Source organism: Lepidochelys olivacea, assembly GCF_965140295.1.
Source record: "Lepidochelys olivacea isolate rLepOli2 genome assembly, chromosome: 10".
NCBI lineage: Eukaryota > Metazoa > Chordata > Testudines > Cheloniidae > Lepidochelys > Lepidochelys olivacea.
Genome location: NC_140420.1, coordinates 40433754 through 40445077, shown reverse-complemented (window position 1 = coordinate 40445077; position 11324 = coordinate 40433754). Strand labels below are relative to the sequence as shown.

General features: G+C 47.2%; 1 protein-coding gene across 1 annotated transcript; it reads right to left on the bottom strand.

Moving 5' to 3' along the window:
* Positions 1–4502: 4502 nt before the first annotated feature.
* LOC311526971 (zona pellucida sperm-binding protein 3-like) lies at positions 4503–9148 on the bottom strand. Its single transcript, XM_084640482.1, has 9 exons — positions 8612–9148; positions 6759–6877; positions 6574–6677; positions 5981–6158; positions 5755–5875; positions 5573–5664; positions 4951–5096; positions 4718–4825; positions 4503–4641 (listed from the first exon to the last, which is right to left on the bottom strand). Exons 1-9 carry the CDS (start codon positions 9017–9019, stop codon positions 4553–4555), a joined length of 1365 nt encoding a protein of 454 aa, XP_084496608.1. The 5' UTR covers positions 9020–9148; the 3' UTR covers positions 4503–4552.
* Positions 9149–11324: the final 2176 nt, after the last annotated feature.

The following is an 11324-nucleotide window of genomic DNA, read 5'->3' as shown; positions in this document are numbered from 1 at the left end:
ACCGTTCCAGATAACACAGACGGGAACGTCACACCCACTTCATGTTGCTTTCTCTCTTACAGCAGACAGAATTCCCTGCTGCCAGAGTGACCTTCAGTAAGTCACTGAACTGCTCTGTGCCCCACCTGTACAAAGGGGAGAGCAGCATTCCTTGCCAATTTAGTCACAATCATTTACCCCTCCCCTTTTCACATCATCACTCCATTTGGGCAACAAAATGGCAAATTAAATTTAATGTGGATAAATGTAAACTTAACCCCAACTATACATACACTATGATGGGGCTAATTTACCTACAACTAATCAGGAGAAACATCTTGGAGTCATCGTGGATTGTTCTCTGAAGCTGTCCATGCAGTGTGCAGTGGCAGTCAAAAAAGCAAATGGGATGTTAGGAATCATTAAAAAAGGGATAGAGAATAAGACGGAGGATATCTTATTGCCCTTATATAAATCCATGGTACACACACATCTCATAGACTCATAGACATTAAGGTCAGAAGGGACCATTATGATAATCTAGTCTGACCTCCTGCACAGTGCAGGCCACAGAATCTCACTCACCCATTCCTGCAATAAACCTCTCACCTATGTCTGAGTAATTGAAGTCCTCAAATCATGGTTTAAAGACATCAAGGTGCAGAGAATCCTCCAGCAAGTGACCCGTTCCCCATGCTACAGAGGAAGGCAAAAAAAACCCTTGGACTCTGCCAATCTGCCCTGGAGGAAAATTCCTTCCTGACCCCAAATATGGCAATCAGATGAACCCTGAGAATGTGGGCAAGATTCACCAACCAGATACCCAGGAAAGAATTCTCTGTAGTAACTCAGATCCCACCCCATCCATCATCCCATCACAGGCCATTTGACCTATTTTCCATGAATAGTTAAAGGTCAATTAATTGCCAAAATCATGTTATCCCATCACACCACCGCCTCTATAAACTTATTGAGTCTAATCTTAAAGCCAGATAGGTCTTTTGCCCTCACTGCTTCCCTTGGAAACTCCCTCCCTCAGTCTTCTTTTGATTAGGCTAACCATGACAAGCTCCTTGAGTCTCCTTTCAAAGACAGGTTTTCCATTCTTCGGATCATCCTAGTAGCCCTTCTCTGTACCTGTTCCAGTTTGAATTCATCCTTCTTAAACATGGGAGACCAGAACTGCACACAGTATTCCAGGTGAGGTCTCACCAGTGCCTTGTATAACTGTACTAAAACCGCCTTATCTTTACTGGAAATACCTCGCCTGATGCATCCCAAGACTGCATTAGCTTTTTTCATGGCTATATCACATTGGAGGCTCATAATCATCCTGTGGCCAACCAATACGCCAAGGTCCTTCTCCTCCTCTGTTACTGCTAATTGATGCGTCCCCAGCTTATAACTAAAATTCTTGTTATTAATCCCTAAATGCATGACCTTACACTTCTCACTATTAAATTTCATCCTATTACTATTACTGCAGTTTACAATGTCATCCAGATCCTCCTGTATGATATCCCGCTCTTTCCCTAAATTGGCAATACCTCCCAGGTTTGTATCATCTGCAAACTTTATTAGCACACTCCCACTTTTTGTGCCAAGATCAGTAATAAAAAGATTGGTCCCAAAACTGATCCCTGAGGAACTCCACTGGTAACCTCCCTCCAGTCTGACAGTTCACCTTTCGGTGTGACCTGCTGTTGTCTCCCTTTTAACCAATTCCTTATCCACTTTTCAATTTTCATATTGATCCTCATCTTTTCCAATTTAACTAATAATTCTCCATGTGGCACTGTATCAAATGCCTTACTGATATCTAGGTAAATTAGATCCACTGCGTTTCCTTTGTCTAAAAAATCTGCTACTTTCTCAAAGAAGGAGATCAGGTTGGTTTGGCACGATCTACCTTTTATAAAACCATGTTGTATTTTGTCCCATTTACCATTGACCTCAATGTCCTTAACTACTTTCTCCTTCAAATTTTTTTTCCAAGATCTTGCATACTACAGATGTCAAACTAACAGGCCTTTAGTTACCTGGATCACCTTTTTTTCCTCCTTTCTTAAAAATAGGAACCAATCTCAACAGAGATATATTGTCATTAGAAAAGGGCAACTAAAATTATTAGGGATTTGGAATGGGTCCCATATGAGGAGAGATTAAAGAGGCTAGGACTTTTCAGAGGATACTAAGGGGGGGAATATGATAGAGGTATATAAAATCATGAGTAGTGTGGAGAAAGTGAATAAGGAAGTTATTTACTTGTTCCCATAATATAAGAACTAGGGGCCACCAAATGAAATGAATGGGCAGCAGGCTTAAAACAAATAAAAGGACGTTCTTCTTCACAGAGCGCATGGTCAGCCTGTGGAATTCCTTGCCTGAGGAGGTTGTGAAAGCTAGGACTATAACAGGGTTTAAAAGAGAACTGGATAAATTTATGGAGGTTAAGTCCATTAATGGCTATTAGCCAGGATGGGTAAGAAATGGTGTCCCTAGGTTCTGCTTGTCAGAGGGTGGAGACGTATGGCTCGAGAGAGATCACTTGATCATTACCTGTTAGGTTCACTCCTTCTGGAGCACCTGTCATTGGCCTCTGTCAGTAGACAGGATACTGGGCTGAATAGACCTTTCGTCTGACCCAGTATGGCCCTTCTCATGTTCATTTGCTGCTGGGTCAGGCTCAGAGGTACACTGGAATGCGTTACCTAGGGAGGTGGTAGAATCTCCTTCCTTAGAAGGAGGAGAACTTAGAAGTTCAGTCTTGACAAAGCCCTGGCTGGGATGATTTAATTGGGGATTGGTCCTGCTTTGAGCAGGGGGTTGGACTAGATGACCTCCTGAGGTCCCTTCCAACCCTGATATTCTATGATTCTATGAAATGGATGATATTCCCATGGGGAAGGGCCAGATGAGAGACGCTAACGGCTATTCAAGAAGAGGTCTTTTAAAGTTGCCTCTTTCTCTATTTTGACTTTCCAACTTCTTGCATCTCCTCAGCATTAGTGGCAATAGTGCACATGTCCTTCTACAGCAGGAGAACACATCAAAGGCAGTCTGAGTGATCGCACCTCACAAGTGGACCCACAGCCTGAAAGAGATCATAAAGGCCAGCCCGTGTCTCAGTATAGAGTGATGAGGGGGCAGTAGGAGAGTGAGTGTAGTTTGGCCTATTATCTAATCAAGGTCATGCTAGGGTTGACTTTTTCAGCAAAGTGCTTTTGTTCCATGACCTCCAGCCTCTAACCCTCTTTCTCCACAAGGTGGCAGTGGAGGACAGGATTCCCCTGCTCACACTTACTTTCTGCAGCTTAGGGAAAACAGTTTTAGTACCTTCCAGTTTGCAACTGCCCCAGCCTTAAGCAATTCTAGTGGTTACACACTGGCACTTCAGAGAGCTTGCTGGGATGGGGAGGAAGAAGCTGTCTGTTTCAAATCACTGCCTTCCCCAATTAGGGTGGATCACAAGCGGAGAAAACAGTGTGATGCAGTTGAAAAAAAGGGGGGGGGGCAACCAGAGGGGTAAGATACAAGATATCTTGTCATAGGTAAGATACAAGAAGTGTTTCACTCTGCTCAGCTTTGATGATGCCTCAGCTGGAGTACTGCAGCCAGCTCTGGAAAGATGTATACAAGTTAGAGAGTTCAGAGCTATGAAAGGGTTAAAAAACCTGGCCACTGAGGAAAGGTTAAAGAGTTACACATGTTCAGTCTTGAGACAAAGAAGACCAAGTGGGCACCTGATAAGTCTTCAGATCTGTTACAGTCTGTTATAAAGATGACAGGGATCAATTGTTCTTGTCCTACCTTCTATGGATGTAGAGAAGTAATGGGCTTAATGTGCAACAAGGGAAGATTTAGGTTATTTATTAGGAAAGACTTTGTAGCATTAAGGGGAGTTAAGCTCAGGAACAGACTTCCAAGAGGCTGTAGAATTCCCATTGCTGGAGGAACAGATTGGACAAACTCCTGTCAGAGATGGTCTCGGTTTACTTCTGTCTCAGGATTTGGGGGGGAGGAGGAGGCGAAAGGAAAAGAGACTAATGACTTTGTTGTTACATGGATGTGCAGAAGGGATGGACGTGGGGCAGTTGAGGTAGTTTGTTCTCGTTAGTATGAAGGTAGCCCCGGTTGGCAATGCTTGGGATAAATAACATGTATTTATGGTAGGCCAAGTTTCAGAGCCACCGCAGAGAATATGTACCCAGTTCCCGTCTCATTCAGTGAAAGTTGGACAGCCAGATCGCTATCAGATAAAAAAGAAAAAAGTTATACAGTTAGAGTCATTGGCAGCTCTCCCTATCCTGATGGCCAGGCATTACGCATCTCCATTACCTGTTAACACCACTTTTCCCCATCAGGGGTAGCTTCATCAGCATACCTTCCCCCACCAGAGTCCAATCCACAGCAGAGCTCATTCTCCTCCCACCAACAGAGCAACCAGTAGGAATTCAGCATTAGCACAGGATCCCATTGTTATGTTTTATTAGAGAAGTCACAAGAGTAAAGCCAAGGAAGCAAACAGTCACTTTTTTGCCTAGGAGAACAATTAAGACAAGAGAGGCTATAGCTACAGTCCCAGCCAGGGAAACCAGGCCAGACCTATGGCTGCTGCCATGGAAACTAGGCCCAAGTTTGTTCCCTGCTCCTCTGCAGCACCTGTGGAGAGACAATAAGGCCATTAGAACTGAAACAATGGGCATTTCAGCCATGTCACAGCTTGCAGATGCCTTACCCTGTGGTGCTTCCACCTGGTGTGCTAAGGGACCTTTAGAGCTTTGATTAAGGATGAACAATGGTCCAACCACAACATCAGCCTGATCTTCTCTCCCCCAGGAGCTACCTGGATGGAGAATGGAAGAGAAACTCACCAGTAACACCTTAGACACTGGATTTGGGATGGAGCCCCATTGGAAAAGCCAGAACTGAACATCTCAGTTTGAAGTATATACACATTAGAGACCTTACCATGCCTGGGGGGCACATCTCTCTGGAAGCGCCTCCCTGACCATCTGTCCAGAGGGTTCACTCTCCTGGACTGTCCTCCAACCAGCCCACACTTCCCAGTCTCACAGCAGCTGCAGATCTGTCTGGTGCCTTCCACTGGAGACCAGCTGGAATAGAAGTTCAATTACCTATAGTTAGACCTGTTTATTTTTCTGCAGAGCGACAGGCCAAGTAACTGCTCTACCATGGCCTCCTGAATTAAGTTAATACAGAAAAACTGGCACTGAAGGGAGCTTAGGGTGAAGGTTTTCAATGCAAATCCTGCGTAGAGGGGGGCCCCTTCTGCAGCCACCCCACAAAAATAAGCATGATCCTGGGATCATACCCCAGTTCCTCAGAGCATGTTGTGTGTCAGATGTGTAATTCCAGTGACTGATGTCACACCTGACCTACATCAGAGTCATATCCTTAGTGAACAAGCAGCATCCTGCACCCCAGGGGCCGCAAGCCAACAGTCCCTGGACCAAACAATATCCTATATTCAGAGAATAAGCATGAGAACTGCCTCTAGATCCAAGCCATGCAGCAGGTCAGATCTCCACTGTCTCATCACATGCTCATGTTTTGTGCTCCAGCTACTCACATGTTGTCTGCTTTCTTGAAGGAACAAGCTTTGTTCAAGGCATCTGGGGCTTGTTCAGCTGCAGTGACTTTCAGATGACAGGTGATATAGATCTGGAGGTGAAGGGGAATAGCAGGGTTAGTAGCACACAAAGGGACACCAACATCGGTTTAGTCTGAGTTTAGAGGGAGGAAGAATCTCACCAAGTTGCTGGCATCTCCTGCAAACCTGAACACATCCAGCATGAACTGTAGTGTGTCCTGCCTAGGCCTGGGGGATACAAAGGCTGAGGTGGTGTCATCTGATCTCCCATCCACCAGACAGCTAGACACAAGAGTCATAGTCAGGTACTAATAAGGTGCTAACTATGTATAGATCCTCTCCAGCTACAGCAATAAATATCCTCTAGAAGAAGGCCCCAGCGCTTACCCATTGAAGTCAATGACAGTATAGCGGGGAGAGGAGTCCCTATCTGGGCCCAGGGTGGCCACACAGCTGTCCACAAAGAGCCTCAAAGCCACATGGTTCCCAGTGCTAACATCAGCTTGGATATGCATGACCTCACCGAGCTGGAATCCATTGGAGGGTCTCTCAGCGCTCCAGTCATCTGCAAGGCAAGTTCACCATGAGCACCACAGGCAGATGGTATGGTTCCCTATAGACCCCTAGCTCCTGGGCTGGCATGGAGAGGAGTCACTGCCTTTGGAGGAGGAGATGAAGAATTCCTAGATGGAAGACAGGGAAATAAGAGCTGCAGGTGGGAATGCAAGCTAGTGGGATATCCCCGCAGGGACAAGAGGAGCTGGCTGGGAAACGCTGCATGGTGTGTGGATTATTCTGGCTCTGCCATCCAAGTCTCCTTCCTGCAGTATGGGGTCAGTGGCTAGTGCCGAGAGCTGCCCAGCTTTGTACTGAGTCCTAGTGCTCCAGGAAAGCTCCCAACGCCTTTGAAGCCAGAGAGTGGGTCCAATGTAACAGATATTGGCATGTCTGACGAGAGGGTGACAGGACCTCCCACCTACCATTCATCAGGCGCAGGGAGAAATCCAACCTCTCCTCTGCAGACAGGGTAGAGCTGAAGGGGACCCACGTTGGCTTGATGGCTCTGCTGCTCACATTGTCCTTCCTGGGAGAGATAGGCCCAGTGGTTAAGACAGACCCCAGACTGGCCACTAAGTGCAAGGACAGGATTAGAGTCTCATCTCACCTGGGATAGTGACAATGAACAGGAATCACAGCCGGACTGGTTCTCTGGATCACTGGGTTGCTGGCAGGGGTGGGGTTGTAGAACAGGTTTGTGCTGTAGACTAGAGAGTTTGGGGTCATCTGGGAAGAGGCAGATGTAGACAGACTCACAGTAAGATTGATATTTCCCCTCTGCTTTAGAGAAGTTTAATGAAGAGTGTTCACAATATCCCCATGTTTCCAACCTGCTCAGATACATGTTTAATATTCTGCACAGGAGGCAGGTATTAGGAAGTGAAGGGTCAAGTCGAGAGGCAACTGAAGGGAAATTTAGAAGGCATCAAAGCTGCTAGACTTCACACTGTGGGGGCTTCTTGGACATTGATGCTAGTTAGACTGTCACACATTGGCAGAGACAGAAAGGAAGATAAGGTAAAGGGCAGGTTTGAATCCTACAGCAAGTTCTGACCCCCCCTTTAGAAGCCTTAGTGATTGCTGCTCCAGACATTTGAGTCTCTTTGTGCTGCTAAGACTTGAAAGGACAGTAAATTTTAAGCTTCGTTATTTGTTAGAGGTGAACTGAGCCAGTGCAAGGTCCATGCACTAGATACACCCTATTTTGAGGGCTTTAGTCATGCTTGGGGATGAATTTTGCCCCAGCAGTAAGTCGTTAGTAACTATAGTATATTAAGGCTCTCAATGAGAGAGCAGAAAATAAATCATAGCTGATGTATCTAACCAATGGCTCAAATTGCAAATGGTCCCAGCAGAGCTATGCGAGAACTAGAATTTGCATCCCACCAGAGATTATGCATTTCTGAAGGAGGGTTTATTCCTAACTGGAACATTCACAACCTCTTACCTATAGCTTCTCAGCAGAGATCTCAAAGCACTTTACAAAGGAAGTAACTTAGCCCCAATATACAAGTAGGGAAACTGAGGCACTGAGCAGGGGTAGTGACTTGCCCAACATCACCCAGTAGGCCAGAATCCCACTCCAGCACCACTCTGCCTTCCAGATTGGGAATGGTTAATGAATTTGCATGTTATCTTTGTGCGAGGCCCTTGCTGGCAACAAGGAGACCAGGAAGCAGACTAATGAGAGATTTGGTACCAACCAATCGCTGCAAACCATTCCAGCCGTGGGGACGAGGGGAACTCCAGAGAGAGTCAAGGGATGGGAAGGTAGCAGTAGCTATACTCAGACTGGAATGAGTTTAGCTCTAGACTTCAGCCTTTCAAGCTAGGTAAGCTCCTGGGACACAGGGACCCCAGGTGTAACCCAGGGGGCTCTCAGCCCAGGAGTCACAACCCTCTTCTAATAGGGTCATAAACAGCGCCCAGAATGTCACATCCACTCTGCCCTTCCCTATTGCTAACAAATGGTCCATCCCAACCCCCGCCCCCAGCGTGGCAGAACCAAGAGCCACTGGTTGAACCCATAGCCTGAAGACAGGCTTGGATGTTTCTCCAGCCATCACTTACACAGTCAAAACTGAGGGCTTTTGTCATCTTTTGTCATCTTCTCTCTAGAAGGATTCCCTCCCCCCAGCCTTTCCTCCCATATTTTGGAGAGCAGAAAAGAACAGCTTACCATGCTTCTGTACAAGCTATGTTCCCATATGTTCTCAGACAGGACTTATGTTCTTATGTTAGCTATGTTCTATAGCCAGGCCCCGAGACACTCACAGCTGCACACCACCCACAGCCATCAGGTCACAAGCACAGAGCCATCAGTTCTTTCAGGCACTGCACCAGAACACTTCGCATATGTCTAGAACACTGGATGTAGAATTATACATACAAAGCAGAGGAGTGGACGCTGTTGACACCTCCCCCACCACAACATGGCAAGAGCTTCTGAGGGATGCTTACCTGCAAGATGCTGCCACATTCATGGAGCCCAGCTGCAAAGGTCACTGTGTTCTCTGCAGCATTAAGGGACTTGTATTGGCAGGCAGCCGAGCCAAGGCTCAGGTCAGCAGCTTTGATCAGTTGCCCTGTCCCAAACAGATCCCTATGCACAGTGATCACCATCTGAGCCTCTTCACACTGCACTGTGACAGGCTGCAGTGGGGACACAGCCCTGAGCTGGGAAGCATCAACCCAAGACCAAGGGTAAACCTGGGCAAGAGAGGGCACATGGGCTTGTCTGTGAGGGGGCTCAGCCCTCAGGGTGGGTCTCCAGATGGCTGAGTCACGCCTAGAGAAATCCCAGGGATTGAAACAGATCACCCCACTGACTGCCCAGCACAGGAGGGCAAAGCCCAGGCTGTATCCCATTCTGCCTGCCTGCAGCACACCCAGCCTGGAGGGAAACTGCTACTCTGGGGCCCTTTATAACCTGAACTAAAGCCAGCTCCCAGCTGCCCAGATAATTAACACCCTCCCCTAGACTTTAGGCCACCAGGGCCCAATCACAGCCACTGCCCTGACCCTGGGGCAGGGAAACAGTGAGAATCAGACCCAACTGGCCATCAGAGGCCTGTTCTCTAAACTGTCCAAGGTAACAAAAATCCCACGCTGCCTGTTACACACAATTGTTTATAGATGGCATTGGAAGTTGGAGACAATAGGCTGGTGCACACTGAACTGTTTGGGTGAAAAGAACGGTGATAAGGAATGTTCAAGGTTCCTGGTGAAGTCATGGCCTGATATGACAAGCTGAAGGGTTCCAGCAGTGGGAGCCGGGTGCACCCTGGGAGCAGGATGGAATGGAAGGAGTGAGCTTCACCACCATGGCAGCTCCCACCCCCATATCCTGGGAACCACCACACCCCTTGGCCTTCCTGATCCTGAGAGGCATCCTGCCTAGATTTCAAGGCTGTGTTAGTCTGTATCAGCAAAAATTATAAGGAGTCCTTGTGGCACCTTAGAGACTAACAAATATAAACTTTTGTGGACTATAACCCATTTCATCAGACGCATGGAGGGGAAAATACAGTATGCAGGTAAAAATACACAGCACATGAAAAGATGGGAGTTGCCTTACTGAGTGGGGGGGTCAGTGCTAAAGAGGTCAATTCAGTTAGGGTGCAGGTGGCCCATTTCCAAAAGTTGACAAATTATTTTTTGTAGTGACCCAGCCTGTCACTGACGGCCCAAGAGAGGGATCTCCGGCAATCACCACCAACACCTGAACTATGAGACTTCGGTTCCTGATGTCACCCCATCCCTCATGCCCTTTTCCTTCCCCACCTTATTGCTTCTTTCCTCTATTTAATCAGAATCTGGTTTATGTGGCTGAGGCAACTCCACTTTTGCAACTCACTGCTAGAGCAACTGTGGAATAAATGTTAGGGAGAGTTGTAGGTGTTATTGTATTCTTTGTTGGCCTGTACTGCCTAAAGTCCAGGAGAGAGATGTCTTCAAGGGGCATTCAGCAAGCACTGCATCCAAAGTATAGTGATACAAGACCAGCTGTTATCTCTACCCTCCCAGTCTGTTGGGCTGAGACCTGGCAAGCCACTGTCCCCACTAGTCAGGATCCATTTATGAAGGACACAGAGCACCTGAGTATTACAAAATAGAGAGAGTCTTAAGAGGTAAGAGGAGCTTGACCCCTGACTGGAGTAGATGGAAGGGGCTGTAACATACATGCCTGCCCCATAAAAAGACAGCAGGTCATATGCTTATAGGGGATGGAAGTTTGCTGTACTCCCTTCCCAAGCAAATCAAGAGGGGTGGGAGTGAAAGAAGAGCATCTAGGCCTCCATTTGGGCAGAAAGAGACAGACTGAGGTGCATTGCCGGCCTCCACCCCCAACCCCCCCCATGAAGGTTTCACAGACTGTTTGCCAGTAGCAACCAGGCGCTTGACTGTTGTGCTGCCCCCAGGCAGGAAAAAACCTCCCCAGCCTCAGTCATCTCATTTGCCTCTAACTTCTGTGTACCAAGTGTATGGTTAGCAGGCAGGGACTGAAGCTGGGACAGTCTGGCACGGTTTCCTGGAGACTGAGGCACAGTAGCACATGAGCTGGGCCATGAGCATTGCAAGAGTGTCAACATTAGAAGGAGGCTGTTGAAGGTCTCTCCCTCACTCCTCCTAATGACAGGCACTGAAACTGTCTCTTCCCATGCCCCCAGAGAAAGGAATGTTGCACTGAGTGATAAGTCAGCTTTCAGGACCCTTTTGATCCTTCTCCAGCTCCTATTAAGTCACAAACATTTTCCTCCTTCCAATTTTGGCCTAGACAATGCAGCCACAGACCCCTGTTAAGCTGGCTTTACTCTTTATTGTACAGATTAGCACATCATACACAGACCAGACAGTGGAGTTCTTCTACTTCCTGCATATGGTCAAGGTTAGCAGAGAAACAAAGGACAGAACTACAGCCAGAGCCACAACAGCCCATCACAGTGTAATTGCAGACTCTTCTCATGTACCTGAGGGCGGAGACCATGGGTGGATAGTTAGAACTAGAACTATCAGCTTCCCACCCAGCAGCATCCATACCCTGTAGTGTCATCTTTGCGGTCTCTGTTTGAAACCTTGAGCCTTCAGCTGCATTAAGGATGACTAAGCATCCAACAGCAACATCAGCCTCTGCTTCTGTCAGAGAATTACCTGTACTGCAAGGGGCTGAAAA